At 32.0% G+C, this 22,694-nt stretch overlaps 1 protein-coding gene across 2 annotated transcripts in view; it reads left to right on the top strand.

Moving 5' to 3' along the window:
- LOC115891851 (5-hydroxytryptamine receptor 1-like) overlaps positions 1-22,694 on the top strand; it is a 92,853-nt gene that overhangs the window by 66,103 nt on the left and 4,056 nt on the right. For both annotated transcript variants that reach the window (XM_030912431.1, XM_030912432.1), the window contains exons 2-7: positions 4,319-4,461; positions 7,442-7,620; positions 8,417-8,770; positions 10,851-11,029; positions 17,345-17,614; positions 19,301-19,555. In XM_030912431.1, the coding sequence (XP_030768291.1) occupies positions 8,638-8,770; positions 10,851-11,029; positions 17,345-17,614; positions 19,301-19,555 (837 nt within the window). In that variant the 5' untranslated portion in view covers positions 4,319-4,461; positions 7,442-7,620; positions 8,417-8,637. The remainder of the gene's footprint in view (positions 1-4,318; positions 4,462-7,441; positions 7,621-8,416; positions 8,771-10,850; positions 11,030-17,344; positions 17,615-19,300; positions 19,556-22,694) is intronic.

Here is a 22,694-nt window from a genome sequence, read left to right as displayed (position 1 = left end):
CCTCCTACTCTGGGTGCCTGCTCACCAAGGGATAGAAGGCAATGAAAAAGCAAATAATCTAGCTAGGAAAGGAGCTAACACTCCACTAACTGGACCAGAACCGTTCTGCTTTCCAAGTGGTAACCAACTCAAGGCGGAACTCAAGAACTTGGAAGATTCCATCCGCAACCTGGAATGGAAATCTTGCAATGGTCTAAGACACTCGAAGAAGTTTCTGAGGGCTTATGATCAAGAAAAATTACAGATCTTCCTGGGTCTGAGTAAGAACAATCTTCGGATTGTCACGGGGTTTTTAACAGGACACTGTCTCCTCAATGAACACCTCAGTAGATTGAAACTAAGAAGAAACGGCGAATGCAGATTCTGTGGGGAAGATGGGGAAACACCAGTACACCTCATCACTGAGTGCGCCGAGACGACAACCATTCGTGCCATGAATTTTGGTACGACTGATATTGGAGATGGAGAACTACCCTCTATAAAACCGTCCCAGATACTGGCTTTTGTCAAAGCCCTGGGACTGTATGATGAGTTATGATTCAAGAAAGGGGGACACAATGGATCTGTAAGGTCGAAGTGATTAACCCCCCTCCCACTCATTCTAAATTCTAAATTCTAAAGCGTTATTATGGGTTCTTTATTTATTTATTGATGTGCATCTTACAACGCCATAAGTGGTAATAACAAGTAAGAGGGTGCACAAACTAATAATCACAGAATTTAATAACAACTAACGTAGAAATAACTTCGAAAGTGTAATGTGCTTATCAATCAAACTTACATCTCTGATTGCAGTCAAGTGTAATGAAGGACCTTTATTGTCACGTTCTCGTTGAAAATAGTTTATCAGGGAAGCTACAAGCTCTTTGCTTCAACAGTTTAAATGCTTCGGCATATTTTCAACACACAATTTCAAGAAATGCAATACATAAACTAGAAAATTTATTTCTTAAAAGAACTGTTTGTGCTTAAAAGTACAAACAGTTCTTTTTTTTTTCATTCGCCGTGATTGGTTGTTTGTTTTTCATTGTTAACCCAGATTAACAAGTTTTTATTGTCAAGACACTTATTGTCAGGATTGCACACAGAAACTTTGCCCTCGGTAATTAAACCCTTATAATTTCCTTCATACATAAACAACTATTATTTTATAAAATCAGTCCTTATTAATTCAAACAAAACATCTTGCATTTTATTATTGTCGTTAATTTGAAATCAAACAGTACTAATACAGTCATCATCCGGTATAGCCTTAGGCGTCTAATTATTATCGAATACACATTGTATAATTATAACAAAACAGCTGTCATACTAAACTTAATTGTTTCTAATTAAAAAATCAACACGTATTATGAATAAAATTATTTTTATTTATCTCTCTGAATCATAGATTTTAGAGGGAATGTGTTTAGGCCGTTGTCTGCGGTTTCACTTTTTTTATAATTATCGATACTCAAAAAACATCGATACAATATCCCCATCCCTACCTAGAGTTGGCGGTCACTTTTTTATAACTATCGATACTCTAAAAACATCGATACAACATCCCCATCTCTACCTAGAGTTTACAGAGTCACTTTTTTATAACTATCGATACTCTAAAAAAATCGATACAATATCCCCATCCCTACCTAGAGCTGGCAGTCACTTTTTATAACTATCGATACTCTAAAACATCGATACAATATCCCCATCCCCAACTAGAGTTTGCAGAGTCACTTTTTTATAACTATCGATACTTAAAAAACATTGATACAATATCCCCATCCCTACCTAGAGTTTGCAGAGTCTATTTTAAATTCGAAAAATTGTCAGAATTTTCGCGACGACATTGAATAATGGACGAAATAAAGTTTAAAAACAAGGAGAAGGAATACAAAACTCATTTATATTAACGTATACCGGTTTTGATGTAAATCAAGTTATTTTTTATGTATACATCTCTTCGTTTGATATTCCTTTTTGTGTGTTGTCTGTGTCGGGCGAACAAGCCGTAAAAATAGATATTTTAAAAATAAATTCCGTTATTTTCGAGTCTTTGAATTTCTAAAAATGGGCTAAAGGGATCGGGGAAGGAATTTTGATGTACAGTGCTTTTATTTTATTTTTAAAACGAAATACAAAACAATGATTCCCCTCAATGTTCCCCTCAGTTGTTTGGGGCGGGTTTAGCAACTTGACGCCTGAACTATTGATGTTTTATTTTTTTAATTTTCTTAAAATACTGTCGGTCACATGTGCACGACAATTAATGACCTCAACCGTCTAATCTTTGTAAACAACTACATTGTTGCCGTTGCGCCGATACCCTATTCCCTTCTTTGTCCACTCTCTTTGGCACTCGATGATTTTCGCAAACCAATGTGTGATGAAGTTTTAGAGCGTTTTATGAATGGATCGTTGTATCTCTTGACTTTAAATATCTTTGATTACACTGTACTTTCGGCTCACTCTCAGGGGTCGGGTAAAGCGGGTGTGTGGCCGAAGGAAATATATATATTATATTTCAGAAATTTGCCTGAGGCTTAGCCCGATCCTGTCGTGTTAAGCCACACCCAAAATTCCAAACACACGTGCTTTGATTAAGGCTTGATTAAGGTTTCCAGATCTTCAGCATTTGTCATAAAATAACGGGCAATTTGTTACAAAACCATATAAATTATATATCACTGTAATCACAAAACTTCAATCTATTTCCATACTGTAACGGAATCTCAAATTGTCTTTATTTTCGATAAAATTTAGTCCAAACATAAGGAATATTTTGTTGATGCTTGACCATCAAAATCTTAAAAATAAAGAAGTTGTCTAAAAATGTGCTAGAATACGGATATAGTATAATCCTTTATCTTTAATTTTCTTCTTCATTTGTGTAAATTTTTTTTTCAGTTTTACATAAAACGTTAAATGCCAAACGCCTATTTTGCTACTTTTTCGGAATAGTGAAATAGACTTTTAAGTATTTCAGCTGTTATTCCGTCGTTCCCTGCTACTTTTCTGTTTTTTATATCTTGAAGTGCCTTTTCTAGTTCAGGGACGAGAACTTCTAGCTTCGCTTATACCTAATTATTTACCTTCATTTACGTTATTTTGGTAATTTTCACAAATGTGAAATATGAAGAGGAATTAGGCTATAACAACCTGGCAACCATACATTAACAACCAATACAGAGGATAACAAAATAAATTATATCAAATTTATATTATATAAAACCGTGATACGTAACTCGATTATTATATTATATAAACGGGATTTCGTTAGGTAATCGCATTTAATAATTAATAAATTCAATTCGTAAGCCCTAATTCCGGTAATATTGGTTTCTATGCGCGCCTGTATGTGAAATTCGGTGCTAAAATAGGACAAAGAGATCTGGATTAATCGATACAAGGATCTAAACGTTTATTTGCCAGCTTAAAATGCATAATTTTAACCATATTACTGTCTGCAATACGGATATTCCTAGTTAACTAACGAAATTTCAAAATTATCCAGACCGAAACTTCAATTAGTAAAGTTTATACTTAAAACTTTACTAATAAAAACTGAAAGAAAATATTTCATTTCACGAAGTAATTGTTAACATGAATTAAGTTTCTACATACAACATCAAACGGTGAACTATATTAAAATGATATCTTGAACCGATTATTAACTCTAAAATACATATAATAACTAAAATATGATAATAAAGATAAGGATCAACGAGAATTCCCAAACAAAAATTTTATTAGCACATACCATAAATTGTTAATGCGAATATCCCGCAAGCAAGTATTCAAAAATAATTTGTTATTAATATGAGATTAGTTAGGTGTTAAAGGATTTATAAACAAATTTAAATATATTTATAGTCAAAAAATACTGTGATTTAAAATTGGAAACATTTTCACAGGATATTTTTATCAAATTTTTGTGTTTTATTAAAATTTCCAAGGTATATTCACATGGAAAATATCACCCACATGTTCTGTACATTTTAATAAAAAATATACACGTACGAAAGATGCATCGTTTGTGTTGTTATTTTGCATATTACTTCTTTTGCTGTCATCTTTTATACCTATATGTATAGTAAATGCATTCATTTTTTTATTTTTTTTAGGAAACTAAAATAGATACAATCTTACAAAAATATAATTACTAAAATGATGAATATAAAATACAATAATTCTATTTTGATGACATATTCCTAATTGCCAATAGTCCTGAAGAACTACCAGCACAAATAGAGTACTTTATAAATACAGAGTACAGCGTAAATTTAAGAAAAAATATATTACAGTGATTTCATATATTTCTTTTCTTTTGTTACAGATATCAACAAATTGGAACTACTACAATAAACCAAAAAAGTCTGCTTCTTGATTTAATCGAAAAAGAAAATCAGGAAGAAATAGACTAGTTCAAGCAACATTGTGTTCTTCAATATGGAATTTGTATGCGAAGTTCTAAATCAAGTAGGTACCGCTTAAAAATAGTTTTAGTTTTAGTACTAACTAGTTCTAATAGAAAAAATAAACAAAACTATTGTTGATAGAAGATAGAGTGATTTAAATAAGTGACATATATCAATTAATACTATTAGACAAACGTGTACAGGGTGGGTCAAATTCGACGCTTTTAAACGGAAACACCCTTTTCTATAGGAGATAGACGAAAACTAATATCGGTATCTGGAGCTCAATTTTGATCAAAAACATGATGGTGAAAACCGCTCATCAATATCTGTTACCGTTTCGGAGTTACGGGGTGTTTTTCAAAAATGTGCATTTTTAACAAATCGCTGTAACTTTTTTGCTATCGAAAATTTTGTATTTCTATAAAAACATTTCCAAAGCACCTTTTTACCTAGAATTTAATGGTTTAAGTATAATTTTTTTAAAATTAATAATTTAAGAGTTATCAACAGAAAAATTGATTTTTTATTTGGGACACCCTTTATATTCTTAATTAACTGAAAAAAATTTTAAATTACCTTTCCAAAAATATAGCACACTTGATATTTTGTTATAATCCCCTTCCAAATACAGAATTTTTAAAAGTTCGCCACTTTTAACTAGTAGGCTTTGGACCCTTTATTGATGATATGCCCTGAATGGAACTCGAAAACATATTTTTCCAGCAAGACGACGCACCGCCTGTGATCGCTGAAGTTATCAGCAAATTTTTGCATCCAATTTCAAGAATAATTGAATAGCCAACCAAGATTCCAGCCGTTGGCCGTCGAGGCCGCCTGACTTAGTGCCAATGGATCTAATCCTATCGATATATTTGCGGAAAAATAAAGGTTCCTTATTCTTCCGTATAATCTAGACAAGAATTAGAAATACTTAGCAGTTATGAGAGGGCATCGTTCACCCCCACTGAGTTAAAGAATTCCGCGAGAAATGTTCAAAAACTGCCCCGTCTGTCCATAACAGAAGACGGTTGATATGTCGAACACCTATAGCAAAATCTCATGTCTTGGTTTGCTATTTATTTTTCTTGTTATTAGATATAGTTTAAATGTGTTGATGTTGATTAAATATATTTTAAATAGTTATAAAATTCTGCATCTCTCATAGCAAATATTATTTTCGTTTTAATTGATGCTCGTAGCTAGATTTTTTTGCATTACAGCCGGTGCCGTTCAAAGCCTACTCATTTAAAGCGGGCGAATTTTTATATACTCTATATTTCGAAGAGGAATCGAGCAAAATATCAAGAAAATCGGTCGAGTCATTGAGAAAATATGAAGGATTGAAATTTGAAAAGTTTATTTAAGCATTTATCAGAGTAAATGATAATTAAGGATAAATTCGACCAATTTGCTGGTTTTTCTTATTATTTCTAGATGTTTACGCATTTTTTCCCTTGCCACAACGTTGAACGATCGGTAGTTGCTAGATAGCTGTTCTGTGACTTGTACGTTAAAGGTCTTCTCAATATCGTTAAACTGACCCACAATAGAGTTTCCAAAAATCCCAGCCCACACGTTCAATTTCTGAGGGTTTTGTGTGTGTCCCTAGTGAAAAACCCTGGGGTTGTCCTCAGCCCAGTACCGACAGTTGTGCCGATTAACTACACCGTTCAAAAAGAAAGTACACTCATCCAAAAAACACACATTAAATAGGAAATTATTATCATTCGCCACTCGTTTAACTCATAGTTTCATAAAATTGCAAGCGACGATCAAAATCGTCTTCGTTGAGTTCTTGTACCAACTGAATTTTGTACGGGTGGAACTTGTGTTTTTTTTAATATCCTTTGGACACTTGTACGATTCACGCCGGTCTCATTGGCTAATTTTCTTGTACTCAGAATACTGTCCATGGCAACTTGGCCCAATATGAATACCTCCATAGCTTCATATACTACAAGATTTTCCCTCTGCCTTTTTTTATTCATAACGGAACCAGTTTCGCGAAATTTTGCTATTAACTGGCGAACAATTTTACCATAAAGGTGTTTGTCAGGATGGCGTTCATTAAAAATCTGCGCAACCCGATTGCAAACATCTAGAAATAATAAGAAAAACCAGCAAATTAGTCGAAGGAATTTATCCTTAACATTTACTCTGATAAATGTTTGAAAAACTTTTCAAATTTCAATCCTTCATATTTGACCGATCTTCAAAAACGAAGCAGGAAAGTATAGAGAATAGAAAGCCCTTTTCATTGCGGTACCCCTTGACCCTCCTTCCCATTTGAAAAAAATCGGGGGATGACACGCCTGCTTAGAGGGTTGAAGATTTTGCAATAATTTTTGGGGCAAAAGTTGTCCCCCTCACAAACAAAATTGACGTGTTTTTGAATTTTCTGAAAAAAACATTACCCTGGCCGTTATGCCTTGCGGAACGTTTTCGATAGGCCACCCAAATGAAACCAAACTAAAAACTAAACAAACAACGCGAGTGCATCAAACCGCCGTAAACATCTCGCTTCGACTGTTTGCCATGTTTTTCATGTTTGACGTGTTCGTTCGGCCTGCTCGCGAGCAATGTGGACGCACCTTTACATATATTAATTTAAACTATAAAATTTCAACACATTCGGACAAGAAAAGACCCCTAAAACAATCAAATAAACATGTAACAAATGCATTGTCATAATATACAATATTATTTACAATCGCGTATCAAGAAATACTTACTTTCTGACTATTTTAAAGACTTTTCTCATAGCACTGAAAGAAAACACCGTCACCGTGGCCACACAGCCCATCAGTGAGAGGCAAAAACAGCACATGAGTTTAATGATATTTGCTATTAGGCGTATTCGTTTCCGAGAAATGACGGTATTCCATATTAGCGACACTATTCTATATTTGGGTACTCTCGTCTACTCTGTCATCGAATAAAAAAACATGTCACGGTAGGCGTTTAAACGAGATTTAATTGTTTATATGTAATATAATATCATTTTTTTAAGTATGTTTATTGTGTTTTCTTTGTTCTAGGATAAGCTGTTCTTATTGCCGATAGTGATCATCCTCTACGTGGTATTTCACATAAAAAAATTGTATTAGGACAACAAGAATATGTAAAATAAAGACATTCAGTTTAGATTTATAGGATTTAAATTATATTTAAGTGATTCATAGTGGATTTGACGGATGGAATGACGTATTCAACTTAAGTGAGTATTTGATTTTTTTTTAAATAGTGTACGATAAAAAAACGGCGTCAAGGACGGCCAGGGAATGACAATCGATGATAATTTTGACGAGGTCAAGCCCTAGACTGTCATTTTCTTGGCCCGTGCTCTTCTTCTGTATTTTTTAATGGAGTAAAAATGATTTTTAAATGGTGTTCCAAATATCTTTAATCTCTTTATTCAAATATACAGAGTGTTTCAAAAAACGTGTGCCATTTCTCGTGAGGAGATTCCTCACATAAAAATAAGATTTATTTTTCATATCAACATAGGTCCGATTCTGCTTTGTTTCGTAGCTACAGGGTGTTTGATGTCGATTTATTATAATTTTCTTCCAAGTACTTTTAATGATTTGAATGAAATTTTTAGGGTAAAAGTTACTATAAGTGCTACATATTTCGATGCTAAAAAAGTGTCTATAAATTTATCGGGGACGTGCATATGGGTTATCACTGACTTTTTTCTTTCGATATCAAAATCATGTAGGCCGTTTAATGCCAATTAAAAGTTATCTCTTGATATTTTGTCGAATTCGGCCTCCTTGGTGAGATAAACGCAATTTTATTAATCACAATAATAAAATTAAAATAAAAATAAAAGATAAATACAAAAAAAAATAATTTAAAAAAAATTTAACATACCTGTAACTCTAAAACTATGCATTTCCGTACCCATGTTTATAGCAACTTTTTTTCATATTTTTTGATGAGGAATGAATGAGTACTTATTTAAAACATCCTGTATATGTTATTTAACATATTTTTTTTTTGTTTTTCAGGACTTTACAGGACCTTACCCCAATCCTGACTGAAACCCAAACCAAAAACTACCTAGTGAACCAAAAAAAAAACAAAATTAACCAAAATAAAAAAATTTCAAGGAAAATTAAAATGTCTTATTTTGTACGATACATTCTAGGCAAATTAGTAGAGAATTAACTAATTAATAATTAAATTAAATTAAAATGCTTATCAGTATATCTGAGTAGTGCCCTTTCGTATGGAGGCTAACTATTCTAGACAATTGTCGTCGAATCATACAAACTATACGACCACAGATCATGGCTATAATTTGGCGCAAAGTATCGCTATGTGCATCATTTTGGGCGGGATCATCATCACCACAATTATAGGTAAGTTTAAATCAAAATAAATATACTCAGATGTGCAAAACAACGAAAAAAAAATTAACAGTGTTATATTTTTTTGATTTTTAGCCCTATTTTCATAATGTTTTAGCAAGCCTGTATACAGGGTTGTTCACCACATACGACACGGAGTATTGTAGCTAAACGATTAGATTTTTACAAATTGTAAGTTTTGGGTTCGTTAAAGGACTATTAGGGCCACAATTTAAAAATATTTTTACAAGATACAGAGTGTCCCAAATAAATAAAAAATATCAAAGTTGTATTTTTTTAAATGGAACACCCTGTATATTATTACATTTTTAGTTTCTACGATTAAAATAAAGGTAAATTTGATTAAGGTTTATTACATTTAAACCTTACCGTTGTTGAAATATTTTCAATTTTGTGAAATTGCAGTATACATTTTAAGGCTTCATTTCTCCGAGGGTATCAAACTTTTTAATACTAAATATTTACTGAAGTTTATTTATTGATCAGTTATTGTGTTGCAATAATAAAAATTATACTACCTTATACAGAGTGTCTAAAAATTTATTTTCAATAATTACTAGCTTTAAACGGCAATAACTTGTTTAATTTAAAAGGAACACCCTGTATATTTTATGAGAATCACATGCACAATTTAATTGTCTATCAAATTGTATTATACCACTTTTTACCTATCCCTTCAATTTTTCGCAGAAAATGCATTTTCTTATTTAGACCTCATTTATCAATATACCCATGGAATATTGACATTTTAGATTATTTTTAAAACAACAAATGTACAAAATGTACAGGCTGGTAATATTATCGCCTTTAGTAAAATGATAATATTACTAGCCCATTTGTATGCAAAAGGAAAACTATTTAAATCTTTATAAAAGATTATACCATTAATTAAATATACCACCAGTATTTCCGCCCAAATACTAATTAATTACATATTTAATTTGTGTTAGTGTTCATTAATAAATTATTCTAAATAAATGTGGATTTGAATCAGAGATCAATATATTAATAAGTTATGAAATGAACGTCTCTGTTATAAACAAGCATTTGTCAAAAAATTAAATATCATTTTTAAGGTGTTACTTTTTACCACACTGTCTAATACACATACATAATTCAGTTTATTAGTATTTGGAGCAATTATTATTAATCAACGCAAACAGTCAATTAATGTAGTTTGAATACTGGAATCATAGTAATTTTTTCTCTTTAACAAATATTTAAACAATTTTTTTTACTTAATGAAATAAACGAACTATATTGACAATATTAGTATCTGTACTCTTTAAAAATTTGGTATATCTTTAAAAATAATCTAAAATGTCAGTATTCCATGGGTATATTGATAAATGAGTTCTAAATTACAAGAAAATGCATCTTCTACAGAAACTTGAAGAGATAGGTAAAAAATGGTATAATACAATTTGATAGACAATTAAATTGTGCATCTGATTCTCATAAAATATACAGGGTGTTCCATTTAAATTAAAAAAGTTATTGCCATTTAAAGCTAGTAATTATTTAAAATAAATATTTAGACACTCTGTATAAGGTAGTAAAATTTTTATTATTGCAACACGCTAACTGCTCAATAAATAAACTTCAGTAAATATTTAGTATTAAAAACTTTGATATCCTCGGAGAAATGAAGTCTAAAAATTTATACTGCAATTTCACAAAATTGAAAATATTTCAAAAAGGTTTAAGTGTAATAAAACTTAATCAAATTCACCTTTATTTTAATCGTAGAAACTGAAAATGTAATAATATACAGGGTGCTCCATTTAAAAAAATACAACTATAATATTTTTTACTTATTTGGGACACTCTGTATCTTGTAAAAATATTTTTAAATTGTAGCTCTAATAGTCCTTCAACGAACCCAAAACTTAAAATTTGTAAAAATCTAATCGTTTAGCTACAACACTCCGTGTAGTATGTGGTGAACAACCCTATATACAGCTTGCTAAAAAATCATGAAAATAAGACTAAAAATAACAAAAATATAGGTAACACATTTCTCCGTTGCGTTTTCTTTGCATCTGAGTGTATAAATTGTGATTTTTTGCAGGAAATACGTTGGTTTGCGTGTGTATATTCCTGGTGAGGAAACTGCGACGGCCCTGTAACTACTTGCTGGTCAGTTTGGCTGTCAGCGATCTGTGCGTGGCCATCCTGGTCATGCCCATGGCCCTCATTTACGAAATCTGTGGACAGTGGATATTTGGGGACATCGCATGCAATCTATGGGTAAGCAATACCAGAAAATAATAAACATTAACCTTAATTCACCTCAAAAAGGAAGAAATTATATAACCTTACTAACGTGTCCGCGACGTCGTTCGCGTCGAATTAATCATTTATAATGGTGATGATAAAGCAAAGCAAGAATTTCCATTAACATACAAAGTGGATAACATTTTCTCACATTTATGTCAGCATGAGAAAAAACAATATGGCGATATTATTATATAACTTGGTAATATTTAAGGGGTAGTTTCATCTCGTTGGAATTTGACTTTCGAAAAATCCGTTTGCCAAAAATAAGCTTTTTACATCAAACAGTTTAAGCAGAATCGTGGTTAAGAAATTACCAAACTTTTTGGAACACCCTGTAAGATTTTTTAAAAAAATTCAAAATATGTAAAAAAACAAAATAAATTATGCATGTCCAAGCATTTTTTCCGAAAGACTAACCGTTTTTTAAATATCAAATATTTTAATGACAAAATAAAACATTAAATCACCACAATACACCAAAACACTTTCACTTTTACACTGGACGCGCGTTTCGCTAACCATGTTAGCATCATCAGCAGATGATTATAAACTTATTATTTAATTATTAAAAATTTAGTTTATAATCATCTGCTGATGATGCTAACATGGTTAGCGAAACGCGCGTCCAGTATAAAAGTAAAAGTGTTTTGGTGTATTGTGGTGATTTAGTGTTTTATTTTGATGTGTAACACCAAAGGTTTCAACCCTCAACTGTAATAAATATTGTAATATTTGAGGGGCGTTTTCACTCTCTTGGAATTTGAGATTCGAGAAACCCCTCCTTATCGAACGTCTATACCCCATAGTCAATTCGTTTGCCAAAAATCAGCTTTAAACGTCAAGCAGTTTAAGCAGAATCGTGATTACTCAATGGTTATATTTTATAAAACACCCTGTATAAATTTTTTTTAAAATCTTAAGATATATAAAACAACAAAATAAAATATACGTTTTTAAGAGTTTTTCAAATAAAAAATATTCTAATATTTGAGGGGTGGTTTCACCCCCTTAGAATTCAAGTTTCAAAAAATCCCTTCTTATCGTACCTCTACACCCTAAAGTCAATCGGTTTTCCCAAAATCAGCTTTTTACATCGTGATTAATCAATGACCAGATTTTTCGAAACACCCTGTATACATTTTTAAAATATCTTAAAATATGTAAAAAACAAAATAAAATATACGTGTTTAAGCGTTTTTTCGGAAACTTGGCCGTTTTTTAAATAAAAAATATTGTAATATTTGAGGGCTAGTTTCATCCCCTTGGAACTGGAATTTCGAAAAATCCCTTCTTATCGAACCTCTACACCCTAGAATCAACCTGTATGCCAAAAATTGAGCTTCTTACGTTGAGTGGTTTGAGCAGGATCGTGATTAATCAGTGAGTCAGTCACTTAAGGATTTTATATATTAGTATATACAGCAGTGGCGTAGCAACAAATTATGGGCCCCCCCCGCAAAACTTTAGTTAGGCCCCCCCGGCCTCCCGCCCTACTCCCTATTTTGGGAATAATTCTATATTTATATTATTTTATTCCCGGACCTCAGAGGTTTCGGGCCCCCTTTGGAGTTGGGCCTCCCCGCAGTTGCGGGGATTTGCGGTAGTAGCGCTACGCCACTGATATACAGGTTGTTAATTTGTTCATTACTCGCGGCAAGTGCTTTATGGTTGAAATATGGCAACCTTGGCCCGCTCGTCGATAGACGACGCGACGAGACGAGTCGGCAGAAAAATCAATAATGCATGCGTTCTCAATAGACAGTGTTGCCATTCTGTTCCCCTATAAGTAACTGTCGAGTTAACAACCTGTATATATAGAATTTTTTACGGAACCCTCTCTGGCCGAGTCCGACTCTACCATGTCCGTTTTTTAATACAAAAATAACTAAAAATTATTGGTTTTATCGTTTTACATACTGTATATAGCTTCATTTTTGATTAAATATAAAAAGACAAAAAGGGAGCCGTATTTTATTTAATATTTTTGAAATAATGCAAAGGTAAAATACATAAAACCTGAAAGCTAATTCTGTATTTCTTTTCCCCATCTTTAGATATCCCTTTCTTCTGTGTGCCCCCCTTCCCCCCTCTTTGACCCTAAAAAAATTTGAACGAAGAATAAAAAACATGCCTGGGGTAATTTCAACTTTTGTTATGCTTATACCGACCATCAGAGGGGAAATTCAAAATCAATATGAAAATATTTATTGAAAAGGAATAAAAGAACCTGAAGGGTGGAGGTAGATATACAGGGTGCCTTTTTTTGGGCTAGCATTAGGGTTTTTTTTGAGATCTAATACTAAACTCTCCGGTACAAAATTCGGCCACCCTAAAATTTTTACCAAGTTTGATGTTTCATAACTTTTTAATTTGTAATCCGACTTTTATGATTATGGTATTAGTTTGTAAATAAATTTGTTGCCATTATTTTTTATTATTTTCTTATATATTTCGGTTAGGTGGGTTTATACCGGGGTAAATCAAAACTTCGTTTTCTGCAATAAATTTAGAACACCTTAGATAAAAAAAAACACTTTCCTGTAATCTTAGATGTATTCCTAACATTTAGTTTTTGAATTATACTATTATCTGTATTCTTTTATGAGCTACACATTTTTAAATAAAGTACCGATATTTTTACAATCTTGAGTTTGTTGAAAATGGAGCTCTCAATGCCCACCATTATACAGGGTTGTTCACCACATACGATACGGAGTATTGTAGCTAAACGATTAGATTTTTACAAATTGTAAGTTTTGGGTTCGTTGAAGGGCTATTAGAGCTACAATTTAAAAATATTTTTACAAGATACAGAGTGTCCCAAATAAATAAAAAATATCAAAGTTGTATTTTTTTAAATGAAACACCCTGTATATTATTGCATTTTTAGTTTCTACGATTAAAATAAAGGTAAATTTGATTAAGGTTTATTACACTTAAACCTTACCGTTTTTGAAATATTTTCAATTTTGTGAAATTGCAGTATAAATTTTAAACAGTTTTTTTATTTTTTACTGAAATAAACGAACTATATCGACAATATTAGTATCTGTACTCTTTAAAATTTTGGTACATCTTTAAAAGTAATCTAAAATGTCAGTATTCCATGGGTATATTGATAAATGAGTTCTAAATTACAAGAAAATGAATTTTCTACGGAAACTTGAAGAGATAGGTAAAAAATGGTATAATACAATTTGATAGACAATTAAATTGTGCATCTGATTCTCATAAAATATACAGGGTGTTCCATTTAAATTAAACCAGTTATTGCCGTTTAAAGCTAATAATTATTTAAAATAAATATTTAGACACTCTGTATAAGGTAGTAAAATTTTTATTATTGCAACACAATAACTGATCAATAAATAAACTTCAGTAAATATTTAGTATTAAAAACTTTGATACCCTCGGAGAAATGAATTCTTAAAATTTATACTGCAATTTCACAAAATTGAAAATATTTCAAAAACGGTAAGGTTTAAGTATAATAAACCTTAATCAAATTTACCTTTATTTTAATTGTAGAAACTAAAAATGCAATAATATACAGGGTGTTCCATTTAAAAATGTACTTTGATATTTTTTATTTATTTGGGACTTATATCTTGTAAAAATATTTTTCAATTGTAGCTCTAATAGTCCTTCAACGAACCCAAAACTTACAATTTGTAAAAATCTAATCGTTTAGCTACAATATTCCGTGTCGTATGTGGTGAACAACCCTGTATTGAGGATGTCCTCCAAGAAGTTGTTCCATTTACTCCTTTCATTAAAAATCAGTTTTTTTTATTCAAAATGCCTGTTTCATTTTTTCCACAGTGTGTTTTGAAACACCCTGTATCTTATAAATTGATTTGCTGTTTTATTTTTTCTTTCCTTCCTGTTGTTTCTCCTTATATCCATAGAAATATTTGGAATAAATTGAAAATTACTGCTTTCAATAAATCGAAATGTTTAAAATCTTTCTTAGAATCATATTTTTGTGAAAACAAACTATACTATATAATATTTTCCATCAAATTAAACTCATAAAATATTAGTAAATACGTTGTTACATGTTCTGTAAAAAGGAAATAAAAATCTTTTAATATCCCGAGCATACAGCGCGCAGAATTTTAATAAAACTGAAACGGTTTTTGCAGAAATATTTACAGTACGGTCCTGTTTTAATCCTTCTTTTCGTTTTAGTAATTAATTAAGTCCTTTTTGAGTCTCTGTGTCAACATTAATAGGATTATTAAGTAGGAATTCTTGCTTTTTCTCCCTTTTGTCATAAAGGCCTTATCTCTGTTTTAAATAAATAAATGTTTTATATGGGTTAAAATTAAAATACGACCCTGGTGCCTTTGAAGTTTAACTATTTTTACGTTTTTTTATTATTCAGTATGACGAAAAGAATATTTTGATTAAAAAACAAGAAAAATCTTTGTAGATTGAAATCCTCCTATTGTATCCTTCTTTCTTGAGTTATAATAATTCATCATACAGTTTTAGGGCTTTGACAAAAGCCAGTATCATAACGAGTTATAAAATTCATAAAAAAAAAGAAATCTGCCTTAAAATAATCACACTTCAAGCCTTAATAACTTTCGAACGGTGAGGTTTACAAAAAAATTGTAAGAACCCTTTTTTGTAGAGAATTCAATTTACTACAAACATATGAGACGAGGTATTTTTTCCAAATAGTAGATACCGAGATATGAATTTTTCTTTCTAATAATAAGGAAAAAATAGAAAACTGAAAAGCGGAAAACTTTCCTATTAAAATTAAGAGCTCATACTTGGAGAGAATTCTTTTGAGGTATCTACCAACCTTTTGTTCAGAGTATAATGTTACTCTTGGTAATTGAGGGTGTTCCAAGCTCTTGAGCTGACAATTCTCGCAGTACTTATTTACCTTAATAACCATTATATTACAAAAACACTAAAACCCAGAATTATCTGTTATATTATTTAGTGATAATTATTATTATAAAGGAAAATTAACAAACAACAGTTAGATTTGGATCCAGAATAGTTCTGGCGCTTTCCAATTTCTGGAGCGGCATAACAACTAATAACCTTATTAGGATCCCGAATCCCTTTTTGATCCCTAGGCCATAAATCCTCAGTTATCCCTGCGATCCCTTTTGGGCTTAGACTCTCTCCAGAAATTCCAATTGGGAAAAAATCTTCGCTGAAACTTTTATTAGTTTTGATAAAGAGCAGGCCGTTCCTATAAACGGGAGTATAAAAATATATTTAGAGAAAGAATAATAATAAATACTTTAAATATAATATTGAATAATTCTGAAAAATATTTTGGAAGATTTTGGGAGTGGAAATTTTGCTACTATAGGAAAGTACACATACATAACTCATTAATAGTATAATTAAAATTTCTATGAATCATCCAGATATAACTTTTTTAATGGTTCTTATCGGCTAAGTAATAAACAGAGTATAATATTAAAGCCTTTCTTTTTTTACAGAGGTCTAATCTAGCTTTTTCTTTTCAAGCGTTGTCAATCTTTTTATACCTATACAGGGTGATCCGAACTGTATTCCGGAAACTTCGGCAGCATATTTTGCAGGTAAAACTAAGTAAAAAGTTCGTATAAATGTATGTCCTAAAATGCTTAGTTTCGGAGATACAGGGTGTAGAAGTTTCATTTTTATTTCGATTTTTTCCAAATAATTTCTGAAGTAACGTCAATATTTGGATGAAAATTAGTGTCTTGGAGTTTTTTGACATGAGAAATTTGATTTTGATGTCATGGAAATAGTCAATATATGTTATTATTGACAAAAAATAAACATGTTGAGTAGTTATTTGACTGAAATGATAAACTTGGAAACTTTATATTTTGTTAAATTAATCATAATTTTTTCATCGAAAAAATGATGATAAAACAGTTTCTGTTGAACTTTTGGCACAAAAATATTTCAAATTTATGATTTCAGTTTAATAACTATTTTAGTCAACATATGTTTAATTTATGTCAATGATGAGGGGTATTGGTTTGGTTGTGTTTGGAAGTTTCTGGAATACAGTTCGGACCACCCTGTATAATTAGTGTTAGTGATTTTGACAAGTTCTATGTCAATTTTTAGTAAATCACGTATAGGGCTTTACCTCGCCAAAATTATCGTCTTTGACGCCGTATTTTTTCGATTGTCTGGTATTTTATACAATATCTTCTCGTTTTTCTTTTACAGCGTTGCCAGATAGCTCTCATTTTCCTATTTTCTCCAGATTTTACCTACAATCTAATCTAAAATCGTCTGATTTCTCTTTTCCAGGTGAGCCTGGACGTCCTGAGCTGTACCTCGTCCATCCTGAACCTGTGCATGATCTCCGTGGACCGGTACTACGCCATCACGAAGCCGCTGGAGTACGGCGTGAAGCGCACGCCGCGGCGCATGATCCTCTGGATAGTGCTGGTGTGGTGTTTGGCGGCGATGATCTCCCTGCCGCCCCTCCTCATCCTGGGCAACGAACACTCTATCGCGGAGGAGGGCGGCAGGACCACGCCCAACGTGTGTCTAGTGTCGCAACATATCGGTTACCAGGTAGGGAGGGGTCGCCAATATCGATGTTTTTGAAATATCGATTTTTGAAGGTAAAATCGAACGTGTTTCTAGTGTCACGGTATAGCGGTTACCAGAAAGGGATGGGTAAAGGTATCGATAATTTTAAATATCGATATTTTAAATATCGATTTTTACAGATAAAGCTGAACCTGTGCTAGTGTCGGACCATCGTCTTATTGGTTGCCAGGGAAAGATTCGTAGAAATATCGATATTAAGATATCGATTTTTAAAGATAAAACACAACATAGGTCCAGGGTCGTAACATATTGGTTGTCAAGTAGGGACGGGTCAAAATATCGATTTTTTAAAAATGTCGATATTGAAATATAAAACCGAACTTTTACCTAGTGTCTCGATATATCAGGAGAAGATGGAGGTAGATAAGATGTCGATAATTTTCAATATCAATTGTTAAACTTAAAATTGAACAGGTGTCTAGTGTCCCAACATATATATTTTCAGGTAGTGACGGTAAAAATATCGATTATTTGAAAATATCGTTATTAAAAATATCGATATTTACAAATAAAAAAGAATATGTGTCTGATGTCGCAACAGATTGGTTACCAGGTAGGGACGTACAAAAATATCGATCTTTAGGAAATAACGATTTTTAAAGACAAAACACAACATATCGGTTATCAGGCAGGGACGGGCCAGAATATCGATCTTTTAAAAATATCGATATTGAAAATTAAATCAAAACTTTTGTCCAGTGTTGCGACAAAGACTACTAAGTAGTCTTTGGTTGCGATATATCAGTTACCAGGAGGAGATGGAGATACATATTGATATTTTTCAATATCGATATTTAAAAATAAAAGAAAAATGTGTCTGGTGTCGCAACAGATTGGTTACCAGGTAATTACGTATAAAAATATCGATATTGAAAATATCGATATCGTAACGTACCGGTTATCCAATAGAGACGGGATAAAAATATCGACGATCTTTTGAAAATATTGATTTTTAAAAACAAAACCGAAACTGTGTCTGTTGTCGAAACATATCGGTTACCAGAAGGGGATGGGTTTAAATATCGATAAAGTTAAATATCGATATTTTAAATACCGATTTTAAAAGATAAAACTGAACCTGTATTTAGTGTCGCAACATATCAGTTACCATATAGGGAGAGGTAAAAATGTCGAATTTCTCAAAATATCGATTTTTAAACATAAAACCGATGTGTCAAGTGTCGGAACATGCGGATTACCAGGAAGTGAGGAGTAATATCGATATCTTGAAAATATTGAATCGAAAATATCGATTTTTAGAGATAAAATTGTTATTTTTGTCTTTGTTTGTTGTGTTGTTTCATATCTCTTACCGTGTAGAGAGGTGTCAAAATATCGATATTGTATGTATATTAACTTTAAAAATATCGATTTTTAAATATTAAAGAGAACATAATGTACTTTGTGTCGGAAGATATCGATTACCAGGAAAAAATGGGTCAAATTATCGATATTACAAGATTATCGATTTTTAAACATAAAATTGAACCTGTGTCTAATATGTTGGCTATTAGGTAGGGATGGGCAAAGCTATCGACATTTTTTAAATCGATTTTTTTATCAAAATTCGATGTTTTCGAGTTAGAAACTGGATTTCGTTGATTAAAACGATCCAATTCCTATTCCGATATACCTCTCTCCATCCAGGTGTACGCCACGATGTGCAGCTTCTACATTCCGCTCACCGTGATGATCCTGGTCTACTACAAGATCTTCCGTGCGGCACGGAGGATAGTGAACGAGGAGAAGAAGGCCCAGAGCCACCTGGAGCCCCACTGCTACCTGGAGATCAGCGTGAAAAATGGGGAAGGACCGCCGGAGAACAAGATTGCCGGCCAGTCGCCGGCCAACTGTTCCAGGGCGGGGAACCACAGGTCGAGTTCGGCCAGCACCAACACGGTGGTAAGTACTAATAGTATTAATCATAGTTATAATTTGCTGGATTGCCAGGAAGAGCTACCTTTTCCTCATAAGTTGCCTTCCTAATTGGTTCTTCTGCGGTCTACACAATCCGGGAAAGTTGAGTTATTGAACGTCATTGCACTCAACAACGCCCTCATTACGCTCTCCTTTACGCGTTAACATTTTTTGGGCAATTTTATTAACATTTGAAATTAACACAATACAACACGACGCCTAGTTTGGTTTCTTTTTCACTTATTTTTATTACCAGAAACACACAACGTTTTATAGTTTCAATAACTGCAATAGCAAAAAACTAAAGTACTTAAATATTATGACAAAGACAAGATTTCAATATTATTTTAATGCGATCAACATGAACTGTAAAATTTCTGATTTCTGTCGTATACAGCGCTGCTGTCGGAATTTTATGAAATCAACTGAAATGCACTAAGCCTATAGTAAAATTTGGAAACTAACTTAGTTTGACATACTGTTTTTACGTTTTCTGAGTTGACCTCACTGAGTTGATCGCTCTTAAGACTGCTTTACTATGGGATAAGATGTCTATTTCTAAAATGACTAATCTTTTTGTTCGGTATTATTTTACTAGAATTAATAACTAAAAAAGGAGATAAAGTATATTTTCAGGCGCTCGACACCGAAGTAATTTTAGTAGAAATTAAAGTTTTATACACGTAGGCACGGGAACACAGCGGGAATATAAATTCCATAATAAAATAATAAAACATTTATGCTCTACAAACTGCATAAAATACTAAAGAGTTATTAAACCCGCTGTAATCGCCGATTAAATATTAAAGTTTCGGATAGATAACTTTCCGACGTCGGCGTCGCCAGCCTCGGATTTTTGTTGTTTTATCTAAATGAGAGACGAGTTTTGTGAAGGATGGTAAAAATTAGACAAAAATCGTTATTTAAAATGAACGAAAATCAAATAAATTTACCACAGTAGACATGGGAATTCTAGTTCCTTGGGAGGAACTAGTTCCGTATTTGACAAAGGGTATTTGACAAAAGTTGTCACAAAATTATAACCTATAATTTGGCAAGACTTTGACAAACGTCAAAAATCTAAAGGCGAGTTCATACGCATCGGCGTCTGTTTGTCGTACATCGTTCCGTCAAACCAATAAAATTGAAATACAATCTGTCATTTTTGAAATAAACCAATAAAACTGGTTAAAAACAACAAGTGACGACGCATGACGAATTTGTATTTAAACCCATCCATAGTTAACTTAAAAATTATTAGAAATTTTTTTAGTAAAATAAATAGATTGGTATGGGACGTCATCTGCTTTTCTTCTGTCATCGTCTGTCGAAATCTTACCTGAGAAAAAAAATATAGTATAGACATAATCTATGAGAGGATAAAATATAATTTGTAACATTTTTCCATAGCAACTGTTATAATTGCCTTATATCTATCAAAAATAGTTGATAACATAGTACTTTAACCGCCAGGGTAGATTAAATGATACTTTAACAGCGAGGATAGGTTAAAAACTTTATTTCTTCTCGCACGTTTTTTAATTGCTTCCATTTTTGAAAATTTTTGTATTCCTTTTCATTAGTTATTCGGGATTTAAATGGAAGCAGTTTGGATATGGCGTTTGTGGCCTCAGCCTGAATATCTGTTGGTAATTTACTTATTTAGTTTTGAGCCATTTCTGGCTCCAATTCAATCAGCAATCGACACGAAAGAGAATTAAAAAATATTGACTCAAAACTGACAACTAAAAAGACAGCTTTATTTATTTGTCAAATTACATAGAAACCAACGCCAACCCAGCACAATATTTTTTCCACACGTAATAAATTCCTTGAAATAATAATTTCTGAACATTTTTTAAAACGTAACTCGCTATGGAAAAGAATATTGTTTTATACACGACGATAAAATTGCATTATCGTCTCCCGAAATTAATACCATTTTATCGTCTTGTATAAAAAATAACTATTAATGGTATACTTTGTTTAATCAACTAGTGATTAAATGTTTTATGAACATCTTCTAATATAAACAAGTAATAATAATTATTAACGACAGTACAACTTTAGTGCCTCTTCAAAAAAGTCTAACACAATTTTTGCATAAAATCATCTAGGGAGATTTATTATTTGACCTTTTCAAAATTTACATGGGATTTTCTATGTCTCGTATTCCGATGTACCACACGGTATATTTAACTTTTGTATAAAGTTATCGATTGCCTTCAAGAAATTTTCGTTTCTGTCTTAAAACGTTAAAAAACGACCATAAAAAAATACCAACGCCTCCATCTTCGTTCTAATGATGCGCAAAGGTGTCAACTGAAATTTGATAGAAAGAGTGGCGGGGGTTGCTTAAGAGCTCGAAATATAAGATTAAACCAATATTGATTTTGAGGCTTCCACTTTCAGTGTAATGTAGTGGGGCCCCGAAGAAAGAATAAAAAAATAAACGAATTTTACTTATCGATAGACACGGAAAGACTTTTAAACGATCCGGCTTCCATGTTTTAACAAGAATTTTATATTTTCTTGTATAAAGCTAAAGAGTACAAGAGACCCTCATTTTAAGCAGCATATTTATATTGCATTTTGACACTAGTAATATACAGGGTGGTCGAGAAACTTCGGCAGCATATTCTGCAGATAAAAATAGGTAAAAAAGTTCTTTAAATGTTTGCCCTAAAATGCTTAGTTTTTGGAGATACAGGGTGTAAAAGTTTCATTTTTATTTCGATTTTTTCCAAATATTTTTTGAAATAACGTCAATATTGGGATGAAAATTGGTATCTGAGAGTTTTTTTACAAGAGAAATTAGATTTTGATGTCAATATGACTCCTACTTTTAGAAGACACCACCTACATGTGTTTTAACTATTTTGAAGAGTAATAACTTTTTGTCCGTACCTGTATAAAACTACTGAGTGAAAAATATACATTTCCGTGATTTTTTACATAAAAAATGTGTCTTGGTAAAAATTACTACGAGCAACCTTTCTCAAGATATTTGGAATGGAAATAGTCGTTACATGTCATTATTGACAAAAAATAAATATGTTGAGTAGAGATAGTTATTTGACTGAAATAATAAATTTGGATTATTGTTTTAAATAAGTCATCAATT

This window comes from Sitophilus oryzae, unplaced genomic scaffold, assembly GCF_002938485.1.
Source record: "Sitophilus oryzae breed Bouriz unplaced genomic scaffold, Soryzae_2.0 scaffold_119_pilon_pilon, whole genome shotgun sequence".
In the NCBI taxonomy this organism is placed as follows: domain Eukaryota; kingdom Metazoa; phylum Arthropoda; class Insecta; order Coleoptera; family Curculionidae; genus Sitophilus; species Sitophilus oryzae.
This window is presented reverse-complemented; position numbering and strand designations above follow the sequence as displayed.